The 27997-nt window shown below is 41.5% G+C and overlaps 2 protein-coding genes across 2 annotated transcripts in view; one reads left to right on the top strand and one right to left on the bottom strand.

The window, feature by feature from the left end:
- Positions 1 to 27997, bottom strand: part of mtor (mechanistic target of rapamycin kinase) — a 100770-nt gene that overhangs the window by 53468 nt on the left and 19305 nt on the right. The window contains exons 21-28 of the mRNA XM_047363747.1: positions 25877 to 26044; positions 18986 to 19098; positions 18213 to 18375; positions 17718 to 17810; positions 17245 to 17391; positions 16725 to 16867; positions 16267 to 16429; positions 14586 to 14731 (exon numbers count right to left, since the gene is read on the bottom strand). Of these exons, the coding sequence (XP_047219703.1) occupies positions 14586 to 14731; positions 16267 to 16429; positions 16725 to 16867; positions 17245 to 17391; positions 17718 to 17810; positions 18213 to 18375; positions 18986 to 19098; positions 25877 to 26044 (1136 nt within the window). The remainder of the gene's footprint in view (positions 1 to 14585; positions 14732 to 16266; positions 16430 to 16724; positions 16868 to 17244; positions 17392 to 17717; positions 17811 to 18212; positions 18376 to 18985; positions 19099 to 25876; positions 26045 to 27997) is intronic.
- On the top strand, positions 8569 to 12085 carry angptl7 (angiopoietin-like 7). The gene is made up of 5 exons (XM_047363758.1): positions 8569 to 9126; positions 10441 to 10541; positions 10630 to 10824; positions 11031 to 11226; positions 11351 to 12085. Exons 1-5 carry the CDS (start codon positions 8766 to 8768, stop codon positions 11518 to 11520), a joined length of 1023 nt encoding a protein of 340 aa, XP_047219714.1. The 5' UTR covers positions 8569 to 8765; the 3' UTR covers positions 11521 to 12085.

The raw sequence follows: 27997 nt of genomic DNA, 5'->3' as shown, positions 1-27997 counted from the left end.
CTGTACAGGACAACAGACAACAGCTGGTAGCCATCCCTGACTTAGAGCACCAGACTTCTGGATGGCCTTCCAGTGTCTGAAGTCTGCCACTTCATTACTGAGAATATGGAACAGTTTATTTTACCTCTAAACGTGACTAAGTTTAACAGGGATGCAAAAGACTGCTTATGGTGTTATTGTGAAACTTTAGTTTATAGCAACTTGGGCGCTTGCCTCAAGTGTCCAAGGTTGAGGAAATTATGATTTTATAATGGCTTTTAAATGTAGCCATATATGTTATTTTCCTCTCTTAATGATTTTCCAGCTGAAGCAAATGTAAATAACCTAGTAACCTGAATGTCTACAACAATGATGTTACTGTTTCTTAGGTCACATAATTTCATTAAACCTTTAGATGCCACTGGGCTTACAGAATTCACAAGTGTGCATTGTAAAAAAACTATTTAATCCGTTACAGATTTAGCATTTTTTGCCAAACTACAATGTTTCAGAACATTTAATTTACTTAAATATCTGATAAAGATAATTCAGACACATTTGAAGTATTTCAACTGCCCTGTTGAAGGTAATGCCATGGCACAAACTGATGGCCGAAAAACTCCTGGGTCCATCAGTTAAGGTAAGTTGTCCAGATCCTGAAGCAGCAAAGCAGCCTCAGACCATCATACTACCACCACAGAGTTTAGTGTCAGTATGTTCTTTTCTGATATGCTTTGGTTATTTTATGCAAACAGACGCAATTCTTCCAAAATGTTCCACCTATGTTTCATCAGTCCAAAGAATATTTACCTAAAGGTCCTGGGGATCATCAAGGTGTCTTCTGGGACAGACTGTTGTGTTGTTTTTGGTCATTAGGGGTTTTGAGCTTGCAACTTTCCCATGAAAGCCCTTTTTCTTACCGTCTTTTTCTTACTGAATCACCAATACTGAGCTCAACTGAGGTAAGTGAAGTCTGCAGTGCTGTAGACGTTCTGGGTTCCCCGATGTACTCTGAGGGTGTATTCACACCAGGAAAGTCCTTTGGTCCGCTTGTTTGGTCCGGACCAAAAGCGAACTTTATTTTTTTCGTTTGGTGCGGTTTGTTTTCACATTGTACTTTTTGCAAGTGAACTATTACTTGTAAACAAAGTAATGATGATAATTGCTCCCATTGGACAGAAATGATGGGGGCAGGACAGGTCACAGACCCGGAAATTTAGGAAAACAGCTGTAGACGTGCTGCATGCAGCACCTCTGTTGTGCATATTTGTGCCATTATTACAGCTGCAATATTATTATGAGGGTCAAGAGCAGCTCATTCAACACAGACTTTGAGACGTTCCATTTATAATTTTGGAACCCAGTCGGAGAATGCGCGCTGAACGCCGACGTTCTCTACGTGCCTTGTCCCACAACAAGCCAGTACCGTTGCTAAGCAACACACCGGCTATGGTGGCTTTTTATGTTCAAAGAGACGTACGCTTTTTGTAGTCGGTTCGGATTGGGGCCGGTTTGTATTCAGACCATAAGCAAACCGCACCAGTCCGTTTGGAAGTGGACCGAGACCACCTCAAAAAGAGGGTCTCGGTCTGGTTGTTTGGTCCGGACCAAGGGGGGAAATTAACTCTGGTCCGTTTAAAGCCGACCAAAAGTGGCAAGTGTGAATACACCCTAAGTAATTTTAGCAAGCCCACCATTCCTAAACAGGTTCTCTGCTGTTCCATGTTTTTAAGATTTGTGGTTAATGGTTCCCACTGTGGTTCACTGGAGTCCCAACAGCTTAAAAATGGCTTTGTAACCCTTTTCCAGAAACTGACACTGATAGTCAATCACTTCGTTTCTCGTCTTTTCTTTAATCTCCATGCATCAGGGCATGATGTGTTGCTGTTTCATATCTTTCAGCCTACTTCATGTTGTCAGACAGGTACTTTTTTTGCAATTTAGTGATTGCACAGCTTAGGAAGTAATTAGGCCTGGGTGTGATTAGCAAAATTGAACCTCAGTCATAATTAATTCATTATTTAATGAGGGTGAATAATAAAAATATTTGTTATTTGTTTAAGTGTGAATAAAATAGCAAAAATAGAAAGCAACAAGAGGGCTAATACTTAATTCACAATACTGTATATGAGCTAAGCTTTCATGAGTGGATATCCTGACCTTCGATTTCACCTCATGTCTTTCCTAAAATTGACTTTGCTCTGGTGAAAGCTTGGTCCCTGTAGTCTCTGTTTGATTGCAAATGTTTTTCCAGAGTATTTGGGGACACAGGAATACCTGTAGCCATATTCCGAATTTAATACTTTTAGTCTGTAGACAATTATCAAGATAGATGACTATTTTAATTAGCAAAGCAGGGTCAGCAACTTTGCTTTAAGGGCAAAGTAAAAAAACTTACTTAAGGAAAAATGTCGGCGTTTTGAGAAGGCAAATTCAACAGTGGAGGGTTGCAGTTTGCTTAAAGTTGTATGTCAACTTCCAGCAGGAGTCTTGCACACTTCACGTGGACCATGATGGGACTGGAGTATAGGGTTAAAGGAGATTAAGAAACTGTTGCAATGACAGAAGAACTTTCCTGACATAAAAGGTATCAAGTACTGGAACTGCACTGAGACTGAATGACAGAGTCCGGGCAAAGGCATCCTTCCGGAGAGAATTACTGGCAGTAGGATGTAACTCATACAGCAGGTAGAGCAATAAGAAAATCCAGGAAGGAAAGTTATCGTCTGTTTACCAAAAAGGACTGACGCACCTTAGTACGTTAAGGTTTAAATTTATGGAAATGCCACCACGTATTGTGAATCATTGTCCGTTATTTTAAACTGTTAAAAACAGATAAAATAAATTGTATATGATCAGATTTGACAGATAGCTAGATAAATAGTTTGCAAGACATAAGCCATTTGTTTTATTGGCTAGGAATCAATAAAAATAGCATATTTTCCAAAAAACTCTCCTAAATTGTCCTGGGTATGTCACCATTTTACATAACCATGTAAAAGAAAAAGTGAGCCAGAACTGCTCCAGGAGTACCACCAACTACACTCTGACAAGGCTCCGAATGTCCGTTTGTATTTTCTCCTTCTACTGTTGTCATCTTAACAACATTGTTGCTTCATGGAGTTACTTTTCAGATACTGCTAGATACTTCTTGAAGCAACTAGCTACAATTTAATTTTAACTGCAACTTTATTTGGTGTTACTAGAGATCTCCGAAAACCTCTGAAAGGTCTGAAAGGTCCACTTTTTTAGCCCTTAGATACATTTGGTTATGTATTTGGAGTCTGTAGGAGTGCAGAAAAGGAGTATAGGAGTGTTACGAGGCTACCAAGAGGCTAGTCTCTCCAGGTGCTGTGTCGATATCCTTAACTTTTGTTTAGGTCATATATTCGAGCCGTTCAGTTTTCTCTATTTCCCGTTACATTTTTTGAATTATTATGTCACAGTATTTGCTGTGGAACTGCTAGACAAAGTTAAGTACTTCCGGCTAATTAATTTTGCGAATCCGCCATTTTTAATTCTTGCTGCAATTTTGTAGTCCAAGCTAAAGTATGCCAAAGCTGCAAGTAAATAAGTCTAAACGTTTGGTTGTTGGGTGTATCAACCCACACATTACACCATCACCCAGCATCAGAACCTCTTCTACGTGCCTGGTTATATATTATTTTTCATGAAAATGTTCGCACATCAGTGGGTAAATTCCTCTTTGTCTGCACAAAGCACTGCAACGACAAGTGCCTTCAACTTCTGCCAGAATCAAGAAGGATCTGCGGAAATGGTTCCTCTGATTAAGCGGCCAGTTCCTTCTATCTATGAAAAAGATGGACACAGCAAAGCGGTAAGCTGCAAATAATGCTAAAATGGCTAACTTTATTTTACATATGAATTTACTGCTTGCCGATATAGCGTGCTGGCCATTGTTTTAATAGCAGTAGTACTGTGCCTTTTCCTTTCGCTGAGGGTCAGACTCTGGCTCGAACGTGTAAAGCTGGATGGATAAGACTGTTGTTGACATCTTTTAATCAATATGGGAACAAATTGTCACGAACAAATGTAGGAAATTGGTACGTTCGACTATGAAACCTCAAAAGCGGACAGTGCGCAGTCTGCACCGCTCATAGTACACCCGATTCTGTAGGAGCCTTTATTCTTCTCTACAAGCAGCGTGAACTGGCGTTGGCACCCAACCCATCCCAAAGCACTCATAGGCTGCCTAGTCCTTGCACTGCAGTCTCTTCCCAGCTGTAGTCTTTCGCTCTCCATGTCAAGACAGCAAATAAATTGCATTTCCATAAAGTCACCACAGTCTGAACCCCTTAAAGTTGCGTTCAGACCTATTGCGATTTCAGCACATTTTTCACCTCATTCGCATGCTGTCAACCGCCTGACATTTCCCTGGCAATCCGCATGGCCAACAGGCAACAACGCCTCACTCGCTTAACTGCGTCATCAAATAGGAGGAGCTTCTATCTGCGGCTTGCCAGTTTCAACTCAACATGAAGTGAGTCATGGTGCTTTATTTATGGAAAGCCGAACAACGCCGCCAGCGTCGACGCCCCTGGGTTCAACAGAGACAGAACCAGTTTGGAGAGTACTACCACCTACTCCAGGAGCAGCATCTGGATCACGGTCGCTTTCAGCGGTACGTCTGTCTATCCAGGACCCAGTTTGCCTGCTGTCCCAAGTTGGGGGACGGAATAGCCCACTGGACACTAAGTACAGGCGCTGCAACCCCGCTGCAGAATGCCTGCCCATCTGTCTTTGATGAGGAAATAAATCTCAGCTCAACAGATAAACAGCCAAATTGTACTGTCCAAATCTTCTAAATATAATAAACATTTTTGTTCCTAAACATATGGATGAGGACCGCCAAAATACACCAGGCAAGAGCTGATAAGACAACAGAATGAAGCATGGTAGCATATTGAATAATTATTCCGTCATACCAATGACTGATCGGCGACCTAGAAATCAGGCTTGCCGACATATGCATCTGAAAATAGATACTTATGAATAAAATATAATTTCCTACATGAACATGAGCAACTGCTGCTCCAGCAAAATTCAATTCGCGTCCATCGCGGGTTTCGCTTTGCTTTATTCGCGCTAATTGAGCCGTTCGCGACGCGTCCTTCACATCCTTCGCCTCAATTTGCTCCTGAACATGCCTTTAGAAAGGGTTAACATGTAAATAACTCGCTCCTGTTGCATCATTTGCGTTCGGTTGGAACACACCTTTAGATTCAGGGTATTGTCAGGTCTAAAATAAATCACAGCAGTAAAATAAAAAAAAAATGTATTGTTTGTTTTTAATCATTTCAAATAGAAATTGTGTACAAAACACATTCTTGTAGGTTCTTGAGCAGACCATAGCCTTGCACAAAAATCAAGACTTAAGAAAACTAATATTTAAAAAATAAAAATTCATTTATAGTTTTAACTTATTAAGTTTTATGCTCGCTTATACTTCCACATTCTTAGTCATCTCTCTGACATTGACATTACAATAAAGTGCAAATGGCAAAATATTCAAATTAGGTGATGACATCATCACCTAATTTGCTGCTCACAGATACTTTCAATACCAAAGAGCTGGCAACAGCAATGTTGAAATTGTAGATGTATTTCAGGAGTTTAGTCTTGTTGTTAAACAAGATGTATATTTAAGCATGCAATTTAGACTTTTGGATGAGTTTTTATAGAAAAAAATGCTTATTTGTTTTAAGTTTTACAATGTGCAGAGTTTAAAAACTCCAACTGTGGTGTTCACATGTGGACTAGATATCTGGAGATTATTTAAAACAATGATGTAGAGGTCGGCTTTGTTCATGGCCACAACTGCTTTTTGTCCAAGAAACCACAATAATGGAGCCATTTTTATGTTTGCTCGTTTTTTCTTATCTGTCTTGATTTATCCTGTTTCTGTCTCCATTACCCTTTTAATGGCGAGTAGAAGTAGTTAAAAACTGAGAGGAGAGTGCAAACAATTGTTTTGAACAATTGTTCGCCTAGCACCTTTTAGCCATGCTATGGATTGTCTTCTGTAATTGTACTTCTTTAATAAGCTACATTATCGCCACCTGCTCTCACATTAAATGTATTATTGGGTTTTGGATTGGAAACAAACTGCTTAGAAGTTTAAAATATAGTAATGTAGCTGGAAACTATATTAAAACTTCTAGATTTTCTTTTTAGTCCATTTTGTTTTGAGATTAATAATTAAATGTACTATCCAACCTGTTGTAAAACTACAGGGTGCAGAAAATGAACTATTAAGTGCATCTTTAAAAATAAACAAGAAGCTAAATGCACTTGTCAAGTTTTTAAGACGACTTGAAAAAAAAAAACAACTATGTGGAAATTACACAGTAGTGACCTCATGTAAAAAGTGGCCGGCAACATTCAGGGAACACAGAGCCTTGGGAAAACAAGCAGACGGTATCCAAATATTTACTGCCAATGTGGTGACGCGTCAGAACTAAGAGTGAGTGCTTGTAAAATAAACCTTAAGAAGCTGATAAATCACTATTGTGTGTTCTCAAACGTTTGCATGGTACAAAGATGATGTATCATGGATGTTTGATGTATCATTTTTGTTTGCTTGAATAAAAAAAAGAGTTTGTGAGAGTGGGATACAAATAAATCACTTTGCATTTTAGGAGCATGGGGTTTCTGCTTATGTAATATTTCCTTAAACACTTGGGCAACAAATGACAACTTACAACCAGATGTCTCTTTCATGCCTGGAATTCTCAGAAACATTTTGTAGTTTTTGACAATTATTTAACAAAGCACATTTGAAACACTGCAACCATACTTTTATAATTCAGTATCATATTCAGTATCACCTAACCTGTTAAACAGGAGAGGAAAATACAAGTTTCATGTAAAAAACGGGTAATGTCTTTTTTGTTTTAGTTAACACTGTATAATGAAATGAAGGAGAACTTTGGGCCCATATCAGGGAAGATGGGATGAGACAGAAAGGAGACATCCTGATGCTTACAAAGGCATCGTTTTCCCCTACATCCAATGGCATGCTGAAAACTTCAAAAGAGAAGAAATGCAGAGGCAGAAAATGTACAATTATTGTTATTAAGCCTAAAAGGAGGTTTAACCCACCAGTTAACACAGCAGGGACAACATTCTCTGGTTTAAGTGCTGCTTTGTATTCTACCTAAACACAGGTGTTAGAAAACGTAACTCCTACTCCCAACTGCAAAATTCATATTGAATCAACTGGATTTTTTCTTTTTCTATGAACAGAGCATTTCAATGATTATTCAGTCAATGCTGCTTGCTACCCTACTGCAATAACCTGCATAAAGCTCCTTTATGTAAACCTTTACCCAATAAGGGTTTGTCACTGGCCAACGTTGACCAATGTTTCAAACTGTGTAATAATAATAAAAAAATATATTATAAAATGAACACTAGACAAAATTAGTAGTGTATAGTAATGCATAAAAATCTAGTTGGTTAAATAGTTATCCTTTCTGCCCAAATAGTCTTCTTAAAATAACTGAGCAGCTTTTTGCATGTCTCCACTGGTATTTTCATGATTTATCTTTGGTGATGAGCTCCAACTCATTGAGGTCGCAAGACCTCCTTGCCATCGCCTTAATCTTTAGCTCCATTCGGAGGTTCTCTGTAAGATCTAAGTCAGAACGCTGGCTGGGCAGCTCAAAACATTTTAATATTACTTCGATCAGCAGAAACATGTTGACTATAAGATTTACTTTAAAAGTAAATCTGACATGGGAATAAATAAATTTAGGATTAACTGCAGTAGCCTCCTCTCACCTAAACTACTATTCCTCCAATACCTGGATCACCCAATACTTAATGCAGCGTGGCAAAAAGGTAAGGTTTGACAGCTATAGGCAGCATTATTTATTTTGGTTTACCTTTCTTCGAAAACAGTCCACCAAATACATTATTTGCTACGGGTTTAATAGAGCTTTTATCCCAAAGGTAACGGCAGGTTTAGTTGAAAAAATATTGACACCAACATCTGCGTGGCTCTCACACAATCCAAAAACCAACAATCAGTACTTAGTGACTTTACACATTTTTGTAGCAAGTGAAGGCCAAATTTACAGGAAAAATGGTTAGCCCTCAGGATAAAGTCAAATCTGTCATTAACGTGATAAATTAAGTGTGTCAACAGACAGGGAAATTACCCACAGCTGTTCCTCTCCACAAACTGGCCATTCATGATGTTTAAGCCACGTTTTGGGTTTCATTTAATAACTCTCCAAAAAATAAAGTGTTTTGAAGCAAAAAAAAAAAAAAAAGGGCTGCAAGTTCAGACAGTGGCCTATTGTAACAAACCAGCAACACAGCAAAAATAATCATCACTACCCAGAAAGCTTACACACTGAACAAAGGGACATGGGCAATTCCCGTGCTGTATGAGTGAAAGTTGGGTGGGGAGGAGGGGGGGCGGGGTGACGTGCAGCAGAGAAGGGGAGACCGGGTTGAAAAAATGTCTTCCACCCACATGGTTACAGAGGGTCATCACGAGGACTGGTGCACACCAGTAAAGAGGGGGAGGACCCACTGGTAGAATATTTAAGATGCTAATGCAGAGGAGGACTTCTCTGAAGAAATAGGACAGAGCCTGGGTGAGCATCTGGTCAAGACGAGAACTTCAACTTAATATTTCTGTTAGCTACACTAAACCTTTGCTGCTTAGGAATATTTTTATTTAGAAACAGGAGCTCAAAATCTTTAACACAAACCATTTTAAAAGCAGCAAATCTGAAAGGATTAAGTATCCAAACATGCCTAAAATCAATCTGAGCATCATAGCTTTAGGTGTTGCACTGCTCCTGTTGGAGGAGACTGGGGCCCAGAAACCCAAGAAGAGACTGGCTCCCTCAAACCCTCCCAAGGTTCAGTGTTGCGACGAGGTGCGCTCTCTCAAGGTTCAGGTGGCCAATCTGACCAGCCTGCTGGAGGAGCTGAGTCGCAAGCAGAATAAAGACATGATGACCCTGGCGAGGCAAATCATGGAGCTGGACAAGCAGGACCAGCAGCTGGAAGGCCGGGTCACAGAGGCAGAGGGCAAGTACTCTGAGATCAACAACCGCGTGGAGATCATGCAGCTGCAAACTCTGCAGTCTGTAACTCAGACTTCTTCAGGTGAGTGCTCCATCAACAGCTTCTAACAAAGCAGAAGTCATATTCAGCTGATGTTTTTAATGAAAAACAGAGAAATGACATAACTCATAATAATCCTCGTGCTGGATCGCTTTAGGCATATTTTTGTAACTTTTATAAACAAACTCTGGCAAGATGAAAAATGGCTACGTAGAGAAAATTTCTACTGTTTACAGTTCAGTTTCAAGCCCTTCCTTCGTTAGGTTGATGGACAGCTGTTGCTAAATAGAAGCAGAAAAAACAATGTTAAAAACAAGAAGGGCACTTAAAGTTTACTTAGAGGTCAAACAAGATCACCCCCTAATTTAACTAATGATAATTACACTAAAAAACGTGCATCAAAATGCATGCTGCGGTTGATGGTTCATAGACTAATACTAGGGAAGTTTATGATTATTTTAATAAATAGGAATAAAAAACACATTATTCAGTATTTGAGATCCTGATAACCAATCAGAGCAAATCCAAAAAACATTGTCCTATCCAAATCTCTGGCGGATTAATTAGTCAATCTCTGCTCATAGCTATCCTGACGAGTGTTTTGTTCTTCATTTTTCATTTAATAGTAAAAGGACATATATGAAATGTATTTCTCTTTCCCCTGGATCGTGGGGCAGTTCTGAAATCTGTAATCACACATTTATTTTAGCTGCAAAGTGCTATAATCAGCCATGCTTTCTGTGCCCCAGTGAGCTGCTGTAAATCAGTGGTGAGGTTGATTACAGTGCACACGCCTAGCTGCACAACGGCAGTAAAGAGCATTAATCTGGTGCTACAGAGTCCCGTCTGCAAGGCTGTCGATACATTGCTCCAACAGAGCCATATCTTTTCCAAGATTCAACTCAACTAATCCAAACAGTGATTAGCCAAACATTACGCCTTCTGTTTTTACAGTACCTTAGCTGTGTGGTCTGACCGGGTCACATGTATGATTGAGGAGAAGAGAACAGAGAGGCCTTTCTAAAGCTCGAGTCAATCAGAGAGGGGAGAGCAGGACAGGAGGGGACATGCAGATTAGAAGAAGTTGAGGGGTTTCTAATTATCAACAGGTACAAGTTGACCTCATCAACCTTTTAATTACATCACCATGCCATGAAAAGAAGGAACTATGAACCCATGTAGCAGATAACCTAGATTAATTTAAAATCTTTTAATTTTGCGAGTTGAAAAGCAATTTTTTGCATCTGTAAAGTCACTCAGATACCCATAAAGCTGCATTTTACAGAAGCCCTTTTTCCAAAACCTGCTCATGAAACTGCATATGTTTTTAGCATAACTTAATCTTCTCCTTTCCAGATGCCATATATGACTGTGCATCGCTCTATGGAAAAAGCTACAAGATCTCTGGCGAGTACAAGCTACCTAAAGATGAATTTCTTGGTGCACCTGAGCTCAGTGTAAGTCAAACGGTTTTGGTGGAGGGTGGTTTCCTCTCTCCTCAGCATGCTGCTACAGTCCAGGAAAACAAATTCTCTTTTGTTTCAGGTCTTCTGCGATATGGAGACAAATGGAGGGGGTTGGACTCTGATTCAACGACGCAAAATTGGCCTGACTTCTTTCAACCGTGACTGGAAGCAGTACAAAAATGGATTTGGATCCATCCGCGGAGACTTCTGGCTGGGCAATGACCACATCTTCCGCCTAACGAGACAGCCCAGCACACTCCGGATCGAGCTGGAGGTATGTGTTGGAACTTACACCAAGCATGAATTGTTTCATGGCCAAAAATAAGCAGGCGTACCGGCAGGTAGAACCTTGTTAAGCCAATTCGCACTGAGTATGAAAATTAGTAATAAATCGGACCAATTGGAGAGATGGTGAGCCAATAACCGCTGTTTTTACAACCTTTCCTCTCTAAATTATGCTGTTTGGGTTTTCCAACGAAGGACTGGGAGGGACAGACACGCTATGCTGAGTACGGCTTTTTCACCGTGGGCAACGAGCTCAACAGCTACAAGCTCTTCATTGCCAACTACAGCGGGAATGCTGGAAACTCCTTACGCTACCACAACAACACCAACTTCAGCACCATGAACAAGGATAATGACAAATGCGTGGACAACTGTGCTGCCCTGCGCAAAGGTAATTTAGAAGAGCCAACATAGCCAAAGCTACCAAGGCATTTATAATCAGCAGATCACACAAAGTTGATAAATCCTTCCAATTGACTGTGACTCTAATTCTTTTTCCCTTCCAATGCTCCCAGGTGGCTACTGGTACAACTGCTGCACCGACTCCAATCTGAATGGCGTTTTTTACCGCTACGGCGAGCACACAAAGAGCACAGATGGGATCACTTGGTACGCCTGGCACGGCCCCAACTATTCTCTGAAGAGAGTGGAAATGAAGGTCCGGCCGGTGGGTTTCCAACTCTAAGTACCTCAGCTGTGCCTCTTGGATCAAGATCACAGATCTCTGTAATACCTGTAGGACCAAACTGTTTTTTCTTGTTTTTTTGGTTTTTTTACTTGAGAGTAAAGCGAGTGAAATGGCTGTTCGTGATGGTCTGCTTGAATTACAGTCAGATGAATGTGTTCATGTTTTAAGTTGTGTTTGATTGTAAATTGTAGGTATTTGTTGCCTTTATTAGTAACATTTATGTTTTTTAAGCATTGAAATACGCCATTTTAAACCACTGTCCTTTATGGGCTACTGGACTTTAATCATTTCTCTCATTTTCTTGGAAGCAGTAGGTTGTGTTTTAGTTAATACTGCTTACAGTGGAAGTCATGGGGACTTGTAGGACATATTTAAAGATTTAAAGAAAAGTGTTTGTAAATTGCTGATGGGATATGACCTATCAAGAAAGGCATTCCTATGAATGTTGTCTTTGATAAAGGTTAATAATGGAAATGGAAATGTGTATTTTGTAAAATGTGTACAGGTTTTAAATGATGCCGTTTAATGTGATGGAAAAAATAAAGATATTTTTTAAAAGAAACGCAACACAAAGTCTTAACCAAACAAGCATTTTACACATAAAACATTTTACGTATTGGTAAATCCAGAAGTGATAGAAATCCATTCATTCATGCCAGGATCAGCAGCTGACATCCTGGTTGAAGGCCCCAGGACACATGACCCAAAAAGAGGAAAGAGACCACACATGCTCTGCCATCTAGTTAAATACTCCTGAGGTCCCCTACTGGAAAAGCAAAGCACCACTTCATTATGTTTACAACCTAGAAGGAATTTCTTATAGGGAAAAATCGGAAATCTGTTTTAACAATTCACACAATGACCCATTCAACGAAAACCTAATTAAAGCACAAATGTTATCCTTTAAGAAAAATTAACAGAAGAAAACTAGAACCATTAAAATATATTCTAATGGTGACTAAACTGAGTCCATTTTAAGGGTTTTTCCAAATATGTGAACCCCAAAAATAAAATGTGCCATTAAGCAGCAGTGCAGGGAGCAACTACAAGAAGCCAGTTACCATAGACTTTATCACCATAAAGGGAGCTATGACAAGAAGTATTCAATGTTGGGCTGCTGTGAATTGGCTGGCCTTGTTTGACCTTAAACGTTAATGAGTATAGCCTGTTATAATCTGTATTATAATAAGTATTAAAGGCTCCTAGAGAAAACTAAAATCTATGGAATCAGAAGAACTAGCTGCAAAAGGTTGGACTGTACTTTAAAAACTGCTTCAATACTGGCTTTCCAACATATTTTAGGCTGAAGCAGTTAGTAAATAGTAATCAATGAGTGATCACTTTTGAAACAGATGCTACTTATAAACGAGTTCTGATTTAGACTCAAGCCATAATTAGTCATGTCACAAAAAATATTTAAAATGCATCTACTTGCAATGGTAATGTTAAGTTCCAGCAATTTTACCTGTGTTTCAAGTTGTAGGGCACAACAACGGTAATACAATAGAACACGGCTGTTACAAATGCACCAAGAAATCAGCTGCTAATAGAAATCGACCAGTTTTCAGCTTGATCAGCCAATGGGTTAGGGTGCCCTAACCGCCTTTTTTCCTAATCAATGAACGCATCATAGCTAAGAATTCTAAGGTGGCGGTAGCAACAACGTTCTACGGTCTGGAAGCTGTTACTGATGGAAGAAGTCTCAAAGTTATCTAGCTTCAGTAAAAGTGAGGTGTGTAAAAATGTAGGAAGCTATTTAAAAGGAAAATGTGTTTTCTAACCCATGTCAAGACAAACACGTTTGCAGTTAATCAGGCTGCGGGAGAGTAAGAAAGAGAGACATTCAGCAGATAACGAGAAGGCTGTTGCTCTGTTTTTTCTTTTTGAGCTTTCAAACCTTGTCTGTCATGAAGCATGCAAGATTTGGAAATGTTGTCAGCCCTTTCCAATTGTCAGAGTTAAGGAAAATGGCTACATTTTGTAGGAAATATCAATGAAGAATGTCTTTTTTGCAATGCTGGCTCCATTAACCATGCTAATTTAGGATTCAAAAGACGGTTAAAAATGTCAACTCTATTCAGTAACTTTTCTCTCACACAGTTTGACAATGCACCCTGCTCCTAATATAATTGAAAGTCTGCTAAAAAAAACAAGGCTAGGAAACAATATTTTAAACACTGTTCTTTTATCTTTCTGGGCAGCTTTTTTTTTTTAGCTTTTTGGGCAGGTCATTGCTCTGATCAAGAAATCTCTTATAGCTATAATATATAATAAAACAACTGGTTCAGATTTTATAAAAGTTGCTAAGTTGTACATTGCATAAGTTTTGATATGCCAGACTTTAACTGACCACACCTTTCAAAAACAGCAAAAACAGAAAGTCTCAAAACATAGTTAAAAAGTCACCAACAAACATCAACAACTGCTGCAGAAATTACAGTATTTTTTCCTAGCAGATCCCGGTCTGAGTAAAAGCAAGGCTTTCACTGTGCTTTTGCAAAAGCCGAGGTAAAATCTTTTATGGGAAATCTTAGAGAGGTGAGAACCAGATGGGGATAACACCAGAGTACCGGCTCCCGTCATTCATCATCATCACGGCTCCAAAAGAAATCGAAAACAGGCCCCAACGAAACACTAGTCCAGACACTCATAGATGAAAAGGAGGCAAGCGTCCAATAAGATGCCTGGAAAACACATTTCTCCATGCCATGCCAACAGCACAAAAAGGAAAAAAAGAGAAGGAACTGCATGGAAAAGATGACAGAAGGTATCAAAACCTTGTAGCGAAGAATGATATGAGAAGTTCAATATCCTTTTATTGCCAATTTATTAGAGGGAACCTTGACTTTCAGAGGGAAGTATGTGTATTGAAAACAACAAAATGTAATGTGATTCTGTGCACCTCTGATCACATTTTGAATTTAAACCAAATAAGTTAGGTGAACAAATAAATAGAAAATGGTGCTTGTCTCTTTCAGTAAGAGATTGTGTTTTTAATAGGTTGAATTAGTTACATATTTCCAAAGGCCATGCTGGCTTTTAATAATTTTCAGCCATCCTACCTGATTAGAGACTCCAAGATGAGAGGAGAGGGACCTTTCTGAAACTCCAGCTCCTTGTAGTGTAGCGCCTTGGCGTAGGCACGACATTTGGCAGCCCTCTCTCCAAGCAGAACGATGCCATTATCGTCTCTGAGGGGCAGGGGGCCCTGGAAAAGGAAACGGAGCCGTATAAAATAACCAAATCTTTCTTTTTCCTAAACGAAAACTGAGTAAAAACACATAAGTCATTTTTAATTTAACCTCAACACGGCAATTAGCAGCTGAAGTTCTTATTTTCACTGGGTTTGAGTAGCCGTCTTTACGAACAGCTCAGTTTGTGTGGTCTGTCATCCAAACAGATACCTTTTCCAGTGAAGTAATCAGATGCTAAGATGTAAGCTGGAAGCTAGAAAAATTCAACCCATTGCAAATTTGACTGTACTGCTTTCACGATGTTTGGCTGACTGAAGAGGAATTCGGGCCTGTTTACATTTTACTTGTTTAAAATCAGAAGGCTTAGTCTGAACTAGCTCAAACTGAGGTACATCTGATGTGATGTATATCTAAACACAATTAATTCAACAGATAAAGTATAAATATAAAAGTCTTATGTATCAAAAGAAACTTTGAGTGTAACTAGCATGTGCAAGTCTTCTGTGCTTGTGAATGGCTAAATGTGGCTTGCAGTCAAGAAGTGCTGTGAGTGGTCAATAAGACAGAGCTACATAAATGCTGCATATTCTCTCATTGTAATATCAAATTACAATTCTGCTGCAAGCAGAAATATTAACGTGGTCCGATCTGATCCCTTGTATCTCGTCTCATTAGCTGGATGTATCGTTATACCATGTCAGTGGCAACCTCAGCGAATTGTAGAGCCACATTTTGCACAACCTTATTTTATATGCAAAACAGAATTATAGGTTGTGTACATTAAATTTGGGTTATCCCTAACAATTAAAGTGGTTTTCAGCTTTTACAATGAAATTCACAGTGAAAGAGACTGTTTTGGCAGATGAGGCTCTTTGTCTATGTCATGCGACCTGCTCTGCACACTGTGCTCCCCAACACACACCCCCATACACACATCATTTAGAAAGCAGCTAAAATACTAGCCATTAAATTTTATGATGTTCAAAGCTAAGGTCTGAGTTCATCCCACAGGAGAACGGCTTTTTCTATAGGCTTTGTCCTCAAACCATCAACTGGAACCCCACTGAAATCTGATTGGAACCAAATAATCATTTAAAAACAGGAAGTAAACATGCTAGCATTAGCCTATCACATTAGCAAACTCCTCTGGATGAAAACATTGTAAAGAGGAGCCAGACGTGAGCTGATAGGAGGCTGGGGCTGCAGTGCTGCAGTGCCAGCAACACCATAGGTGAGCAGTTTAAGTGTTTGGACCTTGCTTGGACTGGTACCAGGGACAGGAAATCCTGATTGGGATGTCCCTAATGTTTAACACTGATGTCATTTAGAAAATGCGGGGTATGCAGTCACAAAATAAAAAAAAAAATATACTCCCCTTTTAATTTTTTTATTATTCGCTACACACCTAGAATTTTGGGGGTTTTAAAACTTTACATGGCGGACATTATGGTGTGATGTTCTACACTTTAGACTTGATTTAAAAATCATGAAATACATTTTTAAGGTGCATTTCCAGGAATCCTGTGGTTTTATGCAGTTTGTCCCTTACCTTATCACTGTGCTCCATGAATTCTGCTAAGTTAAGCAGCGTCTGTGTGACCTCAGCTATATCTTGGGAGGTGAGAGCTAACTCGATGCTGCGAATGAGCTCATCCTGCTGATCTTCATTCAACTCAGACCAACAGGACAGAAAAGCAGCGTTGAAGAGATCTCTGTGAAATACAGAAAAGGCAGATTGGTAAAAATGTGAATATTTTGCAGAAGCAGGAAGGTTTTAGCTATTGGATCATTGTATGGCCGGATGTGATGATGTTTTACAGCTGTACTGCAAAGAGAGGTTCACATTTACTTATGCCTTCTCCTTAAAAAGAACTATGGGAATACATTTAGCCATCATGGTTTATCACAGTTGTTAGAGATTAAAAAACCCAGACGTAAAAAAAGAACAGAGTACTATTAAGTGGAGGAAGTGGAGGTTGAAAAGGAGACATGTCAGTCAATGTGTACCTGGCAAGAGGGATGTAAGTCTGAGCCAGAGACCAGCACGATCGCAATGCTGGAGAGGAGGATTCTTTTAGCAGGACCACACTCAAACGCCTCAGCCACTCCAGCCAGTCATCTTTGGACACCTTTCTAGCAGCACCCCAGGCCTGTAAAAAGCAAAATTGTGGACTCATTGGGAACTGCGTGGGAGCATCAGTTTTTCCAGACCTGAGAATATTGAAACCAGCAGCCTCGCATTCATACCACTCTGTGACCCCACGTGTGCGCTAAAAGTAAGCGCCTGCAAGCCATTGAGCTGTGCTGCTCGTTTTGATGAAGTTTCCATTTTAATTCATCACTGATTTGTTGATCCATATTTTTTCAGCAGAAATAAACTGTGGGCTTGTAGTCAGAGCTGTTTACTGGGTGCAACATCAACACCAGCAAAGACTCCAGTAAGCAAACCCTAGGCTTGTATGTGCAATCTGTCACCATTGAATGGGTTGTTTTAGGAGAAAGGAAACTGCCAACTGTGCCATCTTACCTTCTGGAGGGCAGTTGTGCTAACATGGAGCTTTTTCATAGGGCCGGGCTCTACGGGACCACTGACCAGAGCATCACCTTGATTGCCCCGAATCTGGCGGTGCTGGAAGATTAAAGGGTCCTCTTCCTCCTCTGCCAGAGTGTAGCCCTACCATAACGACAAACACACAGAGGCATGACTGACACAGCCCACACACAAACAGCCCACACACATTCAAACATTTGATCAAAGCTTCCCAACATGTTTTATGAATGCACATAGAAAGACATTTCCTCCCATCGGGGCTGTTGATAAACAGAACTTTGGACCTAGCATGTTTTTATGATAATGTCATTCATGTTTAAGTCATGTGGAAGCCTTTTGTGTCATTGAAAAAATAAATATCCAAACCAGATGGGACAAGAGAATGCTCAACAAAGTATAATGCTCATGAATTAAAACCTTTATAATGTGAATATGTTGGAGTTACTTACCTTCACAATGCGACATATCAGAATGTCATAGCGCTGGTGATTGATCCTGTGCTTCAGCATTACTTTGTTCACCATAGGAATGAAAATCTGGTACTGGAAACAGGAGAGAGTAAATACAACTCATCATGTGTTTTATGTGGTTTAGTCTGCAGCCAATCTTTGCTTTGAGCTCGAAATAAATGACCATCAGGAATTTAACCTTAGATCAAAGGCTTTCCCTGCTGCCATACATAGCTGACAGCAGGGCTGGTGGTTCCGAGGTTAGACCACAAAACAACACAAGTGTGTAGGGATAAGAACGAGAAGGCTTGTGAGGAGAGGGGAGGCTAAATGTGACCTCATCCACTCTCATAAACCTCGCCTCCCGCTGGGAAACGGTCGATGACATAAGCAGTCTGGCAGGAAGTAATACAGACTAAGTGTTCATATGTGCCAGCAGGGTCACCTAAGTTATAGCTACATTTAAAAGGGAGCTTAACAGACTAATGTGGCTACCTTCTTTCCCAGCTGGAACACCAACGAGGACAAGGTGTCCATGGCAGTGGAACGCAGCTCAGGCGTGCTGTCAAGTGTCCGAACAATTGGGTGGATAATGCGTGACGCATAGTCCGTGAAGTCCAAGGACTCCGTCAGCCGGTCAAGTGTCTCCAGAGCAACCCTGAGTCAGAGAGGAAAACAGAAAATACTTCCACTAAATAATCTGCTATAAACACCTTAAAGCATAATAGATATAAAAAAGGGGTGTAACTGGTGCAAGTGATGCAGTAACTTGCAACCTTTAGATGAGCTTTTGCAAGAAAAACACCTGGGAAAACACCATCTTATCAAGTTTTACAGAGGGCTAACAATAACCTGTTGTTTTGATTCAGATGTGTGGAAACAGGGACAATTCTAAAGGAGGCCAGGTCCTGTTGCAGCAAAGCCTCCCCAAACCATGACACTTTCACCTCTAGTCTTCACATCAGGTAGATTTTATTTACCTGGAAGGATGTATTTGGTTTGGCCAACATGTCCAAGTTTGGACATGTTGGCCTTTGTTTCGAAGGTCCTCCACTTGTGAATCATTTTCTATACAGTGGAACGGCTGATAGCAAATTTTCTAATTTCAGTTGTTGTTTCTGTACTTTTCATGTACAAATAAGCTAAGCCCCGTTTTAGCTGAACGTATACCGCATAACGCCGACAGTGGGATCAAGCTATAATGTGTTCAATTTTCTCAATAAACCATTCACTAAAACTAAAAGAGAACCACCGTGTGTAGTACTGACTTGCGAGCTTGGAGCGGCACATCAGGGGCATCGAACAGCTTGACAATAGGAGGCAGCAACAAGTGAAGGTAGTCATCGAGGTTTGCACCAAACAGCTGGATAGCATTCAGCATCTGGAAACATTAGAACAAGTATAATGTAAATCCACAACATGTCAAATACATGAGGATATATTAATCCACTTAATTTGATTTGGTTTTCTGTAAGTCCACTAAACAAAGCTGATTTGTTTTATTTTATCAAGATGATTGCAGAAATGACGCACTTCCAGGAACATTAAGGAGTAAAACTAATGTATTTATATCCTTTAAACATTTTGGCTTTTTTTTGTATCCACAAACTTAACTGTGCTTTATTGAGCTTATTAGTTATAAAGTAACACAAAGAAGTGCATCATTTTCTAGGGGAAGGAAATGAAATATGGTGATGGAAACATCTAGCTATGAGGAGGTTCACCTTCCAGCAGCACAACAGCCCTAAACACACAGCTAGAGCTACAATGGAATGGTTTGGATTAAAGCATATGTATTAGAACGGTCAAGTCAAAGCCTACTCCAGACCTAAATCAATTTAACATCAACAGCAAGACCTGTAAGCGGATGTTCCCCGATGCTCTTCAACAAATCTGACTAAATCTGAGCTTTTTTAATTTTAAAATAGATTGAAAACATCATATTTTCCTTCCACACAATTACTCACAGACCCCTTACGATGATTACCATAGATGTAAACAGTGTTCCCTCGCCCGGACGCGGGTCACTGGGGCCCCAATCTGGAGCATGGGGCATGCTGGCGAGCGTCTGGTGGCTGGGCACAGCGCGAAGAGGAAATGTGGGTACCCACCCTTTTTGGAGTCCTTGGAGGGGGTATTGGAGAGAGCCCCTCCGAGAGACTCCCTTGTTCTGCTTGGGGACTTCAATGCTCATGTTGGCAATGACAGTGAGCCCTGGAGGGGTGTAGTTGGGAGGCATGGCCCTCCCGTTCTGAATCCGAGTGGTGTTTTGTTATTGGACTTCTGTGCTCATCATGGATTGTCCATAACTAACACCATGTTCAAGAATAAGGGTGTCCATATGTGCCCTTGGCACCAGGACAGCCTAGGCCGCAGTTCGATGATCGCCTTTGTTGTCGTGTCATCTGATCTGCGGCCGCATGTCTTGGACATTTGGGTGAAGAGGGGAGCAGAGCTTTCCACTGACCACTGTCTGGTGGTGAGTTGGCTCTGATGTTGGGGGAGGATGCCGGTCAGACCTGGCAGACCCAAACAAATCTTGAGGGTCTGCTGGAAACACCTGGTGGAGTCTCCTGTGAGGCGAAACTTCATCTCCCACCTCCGGGAGAACTTCAAACACGTTCCAGGGGAGGTGGGGAAAATTGGGTCCGAGTGGGCCATGTTCCACACCTCCATTGCCGAGGCGGCTTACAGGAGCTGTGGTTGCAAGGTTGTTGGTGGCTGTCGCAGCGACAATCCTCGAACCTGCTGGAGGACACCGGCGGTGAGGGATGCTGTCAGGCTGAAGAAGGAGTCCTATAGGGTCTTTTTGGCCTGTGAGACTCCAGAAGCAGCTGATGGGTACCAGCAGACCAAGCGCCATGTGGCTCAGATGGTTGCTGAGGCAAAAACTCGGGTGTGGGAGGAGTTCGGAGAGGCCATGGAAAACAACTGCCATACGGCGTCGAGGAGACTCAGGTCCACCATCCAGCGTCGGGGGGGGGTCCTCGACTTGGGACGTTGTGGGTCGGTGGGCAGAGTACTTTGAAGACCTTCTCAATCCCACCGGGGACCTTGGGACAGGCTCTCCGATCTCTGGTGCTGAGGTCACCGAGGTGATTGAAAAGCTCCTCGGTGGCAAGGCCCCAGGGGTGGATGAGATTTTCCCGGAGTTCCTTAAGGCTCTGGATATTGTAGGGTTGTGTTGGTTAATGTGACTCTGCAGCATCACCTGGACATCGGGGGCAGGTCCACTGGATTAGCAGAAAGGGGTGGTGGTCTGCCTATTCAAAAAGGGGGTCCGTAGAGTGTGTTCCAACTATAGGGGAGTCACACTCTTAAGCCTCCCTGGTAAGGTCTATTCGGGGTTCTAGAGAGGAGGGTCCATCGGACAGTCAAACCTCAGATTCAGGAAGGGTAGTGTGGAGGACGGGAGATCCTGCCTCAAGTGGAGGAGTTCAAGCATCTTGGGGTCTTGTTCATGAATGAGGGAAAAATGGAGCGGGAGATCGATGGCGGATTGGTGCTGTGTCAGCAGTGATGTGGGCACTGTGCCGGTCTGTCGCGGATACGAACGAGAGCTGGATTCAAAGAGAGAGCTGAGTCAAAAAGCGAAGTTCTCGATTTACTGGTCGATCTACGTTCCTACCCTCATCTATGGTCATGAGCTTTGGGTCATGACCGAAAGAACCAGATCACGAATACAAGCGGCCGAAATGAGTTTCCTACACTCGTGGTAGCATGAGACGGACTCTACAACCCACACAAGTGGCTCAGGTAGTGCAGCTCATCCAGGATGGCACATCAATGCGAGCTGTGGCAAGAAGGTTTGCTGTGTCTGTCAGCGTAGTGTCCAGAGCCTGGAGGCGCTACCAGGACACAGGCCAGTACACCAGGAGACGTAGAAGAGGCCGTAGGAGGGCAACAACCCAGCAGCAGGACCGCTTCCTCTGCCTTTGTGCAAGGAGGAACAGGAGGAGCACTGCCAGAACCCTGCAAAATGACCTCCAGCAGGCCACAAATGTGCATGTGTCTGCACAAACGGTTAGAAACCAACTCCATGAGGATGGTATGAGGGCCCGACATCCACAAATGGGGCTTGTGCTCACAGCCTAACACCGTGCAGGACGCTTGGCATTTGCCAGAGAACACCAGGATTGGCAAATTCGCCACTGGCGCCCTGTGCTCTTCACAGATGAAAGCAGGTTCACACTGAGCACATGTGACAGACGTGACAGAGTCTGGAGACACCGTGGAGAGCGATCTGCTGCCTGCAACATCCTTCAGCATGACCGGTTTGGCAGTGGGTCAGTAATGGTGTGGGGTGGCATTTCTTTGGAGGGCAGCATGGCCCTCCATGTGCTCGCCAGAGGTAGCCTGACTGCCATTAGGTACCGAGATGAGATCCTCAGACCCCTGGTGAGACCATATGCTGGTGCGGTTGGCCCTGGGTTCCTCCTGATGCAGGACAATGCTAGACCTCATGTGGCTGGAGTTTGTCAGCACTTCCTGAAAGATGAAGACATTGAAGCTATGGACTGGCCCGTTCCCCAGACCTGAATCCGATTGAGCACATCTGGGACATCATGTCTTGCTCCATCCACCAACGTCACGTTGCACCACAGACTGTCCAGGAGTTGGCAGATGCTTTAGTCCAGGTCTGGTAGGAGATCCCTCAGGAGACCATCCACCGTCTCATCAGGAGCATGTCCAGGCGTTGTAGGGAGGTCATACAGACACATGGAGGCCACACACAATACTGAGCCTCATTTTGACTTGTTTTAAGGACATTACATCAAAGTTGGATCAGCCTGTAGTGTGTTTTTCCACTTTAATATTGTGTGTGACTCCAAATCCAGGCCTCCATTGGTTAATAAATTTGATTTCCATCAATGATTTTTGTGGGATTTTGTTGTCAGCGCATTCAACTTTGTACAGGACAAAGTATTCAATGAGAATATTTCATTCATTCAGATCTAGGATGTGTTATTTAATTTAATTTTTTGAGCAGTGTATTATTCTAGTATTATTTACTGTTTGTTTGGCTTCTCAATGTGCTTCGAGTATTAATTATTGCCAAAATTATAAAAAGTATTTAAAAATTCATCAGTCTTTCTGGCAATACATCTGTCACTGCAGTCAGAGCTTTCCACAAATAAAATATTGATGTAAAAATGGAACTTATCATTTATTGAACAGGCTACTTTAGTACAGCAGTTACATTAAGTAGAGCAGTTGTTCCGCTACACAATGTACAGTAACTGCATTCAATCATATTTCCCAATATGTTCATATTTATTGATGCTGCTGTGAAAAATAGTTTAAAATTTAGACCTTGCTGTCAGTTGCTGAGGTTTGCAAACATCATCTCTCAAAGTTTATCGTTAATTTTTAACCCCTGACAGCGATAAGTAATATGATAACTGTCTTCTGCTGGCTGCTATGATAAATCAATCCCATTTAATCCCAATTTGTTCCTTCAGATCTACTTCCAGTTACAATCCAGTTTGAGCTCAATCTGATCCAATCTAGTCAGATTCAGTAGATTGTAAATTGTTATTACTGTTTTTCTAAGGAAACCAGCAGATTGCCTCAGATCTTGAATTTGCTGCAATTCCACATCCAGAGAAAGCATGGGGCGATAGTGGAGAGAACACTTTCTATGAACAGGAAACACTAAAGTTAATGAAAGCAACAGTTAAAAGTGTAACTCTAGCTACTCTATTATTTTATAAAATGCCTTGTCTTAAAGGTTTACAGGGAGTCTGCCTCTTAATGTGAATAAGGGGAATACTCCAACATTAAACATGTACTCTAGATCAACCCCTGGAGGTATGTGGTAGTGGTATTTGAGAAGGAATGGAGTTAAGGGCCCCTTTTTTAATAGTGGTACATGAAACCTGCATGTGCATACAGCAGTATTTTATCGAATTAACTGAAAGTGCAGCATGCTATTTATCATAAATCACACAATTAAAGCACAGCATCCATACCATATGTCAGATTTTATCCCTTAAATGTATTTTGCTCACATTGCCAGCAGAGGTTTTGTTTGAAAAAAGGGTACCGCTGTTACTTTCCACTCAGAAAGCCCAGAGCTCAACCTGCAGCTGATTTATTGGGGTGCTGTTTTAGGTTTGTGGTTTTCATCAGTATTCATCGAGAACATTCAGGTTTAAGCCTTTCTCTTATAATATGTCAGTTCAAAGGGAACATAAATCTGTAAGTAGCACACTCTTTGGATTCAACAGCTACTGCCAGCAGTTGTCAGGGTTTTCCCTCCAATGCTAAATCATGGTTTAGGCAAAGAGCATAAACACAAAGTCATAAGTAGTCATCTGCTTCTCTTTCCTTTGATGCTTTATTGTCTTGGTGCTTACAGTATTAGAAAATGCAATCTCAGACTGGACTGTCTGTAACTTGGTTGTGGGTCTGAAGCCCAATCCTTAGAATAAGATGGGGCAGGGGGTTCATGATAGTCAGGGATTGGGAATAATGTTTCCTTCTGGACCAAATGGAGAGGAAAAGAAAAACATCCCTCCATCATTTTATGACAATGTTCAGCTGAGCATCCCCCCTCCCACACACACACATGAATGCATAAATACTTTCATGCCGTCACCTCAGCTTCCTGCTGTCTCGCCATGTGAACTTTCGGCATGCGTTAATGGAGGAGAGGTGGCCGTGGTATGTGTTGGGATTGTTTGTCCAGAACATTGTGTATTATCCAAGCCCACTGCCAACTCCTCCTCACCCAAATAAGTCTACATTCCTCGCACAACACGATGTTTACTGTGAACATGGCCCAGACGATCTTCAGCTTTTACTCAATACTATCATTTGTATTTGGTAAATGTAAACTAAATCAGTTATTTCATTTCCTAAGTGTGCTGATCTACTATTAAATATTACGTCACTAAACTATAGATAAAAACTAATTTTATAAGTTTACCTTGCTAAACAACCTGTTCCATATTTTGCCCTGTTGCAATGTGTATTTTATTACGACTTTATATGATAGACCAACCGAAGTAGTGAGTAACTGTCCATCCATCCATCCATTAATCGTCTTCCTCTTATCCGGAGTAAGGTCGCGGGGGCAGCAGCCTAAGCAGAGAGACCCAGACGTCCCTCTGCACAGCCACTTGGGCCAGCTTCTCCGCGGGAATCCCAAGGCGTTCCCAGGCCATTCGAGAAACATAGTCCCTCCAGCGTGTCCCGGGTCTTCGCCTGGGCCTACTCCCGGTGGGACGTGCCCGGAACACCTCACCAGGGAGGTGTCCGGGACGCATTCTAACCAGATGCCCGAGCTACCTCAACTGGCTCCTCTCGACATGGAGAAGCAGCGGTTCTACTCTGAGTTTCCTCCCAGACAACCGAGCTTCTCACCCTATCTCTAAGGGAGAGCCCAGACACCCTTTATTGAGTGTGTCTTGCTAATCACCAAAGATTTTCCCCTGTTGTCTATTCCATTTGCACAACAGCATGTGAAATTGATTGTCAATCATTGTTGCTTCCTAAGTGGACAGTTTGATTTCACAGACGTTTGATTTACTTGGAGTTATATTGTGTTGTTTAAGTGTTCCCTTTATTTTTTGAGCAGTGTACATACCATCCAGAAAGAACTGACATAAACCACCAGCTTCACAGACAGGGATGAAAAGAAGCATTAAAACTAATAGTATGTTTTTATTTACCAGTTACCAAGCATTTCTAAGCAGGACTGGATTATTTCCTTACGTTTAAATCAAAAAACAGAGCTGGAGGCGTAATTTAATTAAACCTCTGGCTAATTGTATTAGAAGGAGAACAAAGATTGCCCACAGTCCACATTAATGAGTAAGCAAACAAAAACCTCTTTTATAACCAGAGTGAAAAGCATGAGTTGAGATTAAATGACTCCATTTCTTATATTTCCTGAAGCCTGCTGGGCACTTTGCCATTAAACAATTTAGAAGAAAAAATGTTGGTATGGCTTCAGTCCTGATTCTCCTGATTCATTTCTTTCTAAACTCTAAATTTGTTGGAGCAATTCAGCCGATTAAAGCAATAATATTCAGACTGATGTCTGAACAGTTCAGATCGGCATGCAGACAGCAAGTCAATCGTTTGAGGCAAAAACTTGGCTGCGTTCTGGTTCGTTCAGGCAGCTGCTGGCCAGAAGAGGACGCATCTCTTACCTTGATGGTCACACTGCGCCCTGTGCTGTTGTCGTGCATGAAGACACGCAGCATGTGTGGGATGAGCTGAGGCAGGTAGAGCTTGAACTCTCCACCCAGCGCCACCACAATTTGCTCAATGAGAAGGATGATGGTGTTCTGCATGGGGTTGTTTGGTGTCCAGTACTCCTGCAAAGCAAATCAGAACATGTTGGTATTAATTAGAACACAACAAAGAAATGGAAGCAGGGTTGCAGTCAATAACAGGCCCCCCTCCAGAGCTTTACAATGTGATTTTACAGCCTCACTGACATGATGATAGAAATCCATCTCCTGGTGGCTACCATGTGTGATGCTGAAATGTAGTGGAGCTGAACAAGTCCTAAACCAGTCTCTGTAAAATTTGCCAAATTGCCTAAAAATTTGTCTTCTGAACTCTGCTGGGTGATATAATAACTAAATGTAAATATTACAATAGCTGTATATTTTCATATGCGTGGCTGAAAGTTAATACACCAGTGTATAAACAGGAATGAGCATAGATAGAGACATTTGCCAATGGTTTAGCGCAAAATAATAGCCGTGGGTTTAAAATCAGTCAATTTTATTCCCATACAGGCAAAAGCATTGGGAACGCTGCGCCTTCTCTACCAAAGCAAAATATGAAGAACAAAGGATCAGATTTGTTCTCAATCTACAGAAAATGGGGAGAAGGAAAAATTGGGTTGTTCAAAAAATCTTTTGAGTTTCTAAAGAAAGCCATAGATTTGCCTTAGAAACTAAAACAAAACCTTTGAAATGTTCGTCTGAATCGGCGAAACAATATGTAGCTGTATAGCACTGTTTCTAAAAATGGCTTCATATCTGTGTTGCATGCAGTCAGGCAGGTTCTGGCACCTGTGAAGAGGTAGTTTAAGCCCAGAACAATTGGACAATCTACTTAACAATCAACTAAGCACAAAAATATCTTTATAAAAAGTAGTCAGATTTCTTTTAATAAAGGGTTGTGTATTCTGCTCCATGTTTTCCCCTCTCCAATCACGTTTTAACCAAATGAGCTGTTCTTCTGGACAATGTCTGCACAGACACATTTTATTCAGATTTTCAGAGAGGAATGCTCAGTAACCAGCAACATTCGCTGTCTTTGTTAATGAATCGTAATTCATTCATTTGTGCATTTAGTGTTGATGTTATTTTGACTTTATTAAGATGTATGCACACAGCTTTAACCCATCGTCCTTGCTCAGTTTAAGCGCTGAGATTTTGAGTTTGCAGAAGAGGGTCAGAATGCGTTTCCACCAATAATCTGAATGTGAGAGTAAATGTGGAGTGAATTTTCTTTGGAATCCCTGAACTTCCCGACGCCAGAGGGAAAGAGGACGATTAGACGGCAGGAAAAGGTGACAGTTTCCTGTCAGGTGGAACTGATACTGTGTGTCTGCGTTGTTTGTGATACCGTGTTTGAAAATCTAGGCACAGTCATGCTGTGCATCAAGAAATTAAACTAAGGATTGTTAAAGTGGAAATATGTGAATCAGTCGGTGGGCTTCAGCTGTGAGAGCTGGCAAAGTTAAACAGGAGCTGCAGGCAGCCGCCCGCCCCCCCCCCCTTCCCTGCCTGTGGAAGTACATCCTGAATAACTTTAGCAGCCCTCTCATCTGGATGCAGAAGCAGAACTGCACCAATAATGAATAGATTCTTTGTTTTGTTTGCCCTTTATTAACTCATTGGGACAGAAGGTACAGCAGTGTAGTTCTCTCAATTATTTTCCGTCAGAAGGAGTTACCACCACTGCAGAGGTTTCGCTTACAGGGTTACCATGATTCTGATACACGGAAAGCATTTTCCTTTCTATATGATTATGTGCGACGCAAGTGTATTTGTACAAGTGCAGGGACAATGGCTTTAGCAGTTGCTCTACATCACATGACGGGGGGCGGGAGGGGGGCACAAATCAGCTATAGTTACTGCTGCTTGAATAGGCTGGTTACAGAGAAGGGAAACAAACTTCTTATAAATCTAGACAACGAGGTGGATTAAACATACATCTAAATGCAAATGCTTATCTTCTTCGGTTGTGGTAGTTATGTCCATCACCACGTGTGCTAAAATCCTTCTAATGAGGACAGTAGGAAGCACAAC

The sequence above is a fragment of the Girardinichthys multiradiatus genome, chromosome 1, assembly GCF_021462225.1.
Source record: "Girardinichthys multiradiatus isolate DD_20200921_A chromosome 1, DD_fGirMul_XY1, whole genome shotgun sequence".
Taxonomy (NCBI): domain Eukaryota; kingdom Metazoa; phylum Chordata; class Actinopteri; order Cyprinodontiformes; family Goodeidae; genus Girardinichthys; species Girardinichthys multiradiatus.
Note: the sequence above shows the minus strand (reverse complement) of the source record. Positions and strands in the feature narration are given on the sequence as shown.

What these genes read in the sequence shown, in the direction of transcription:
- angptl7 (XM_047363758.1), top strand. Translation starts at nt 8,766, where the DNA reads ATGCCTAAAATCAATCTGAGCATCATAGCTTTAGGTGTTGCACTGCTC. An exon ending in TGTAACTCAGACTTCTTCAG is followed by an intron (nt 9,127 to 10,440) that starts GTGAGTGCTCCA and finishes TCTCCTTTCCAG; the next exon opens with ATGCCATATATGACTGTGCA. An exon ending in CACTCCGGATCGAGCTGGAG is followed by an intron (nt 10,825 to 11,030) that starts GTATGTGTTGGA and finishes TTTCCAACGAAG; the next exon opens with GACTGGGAGGGACAGACACG.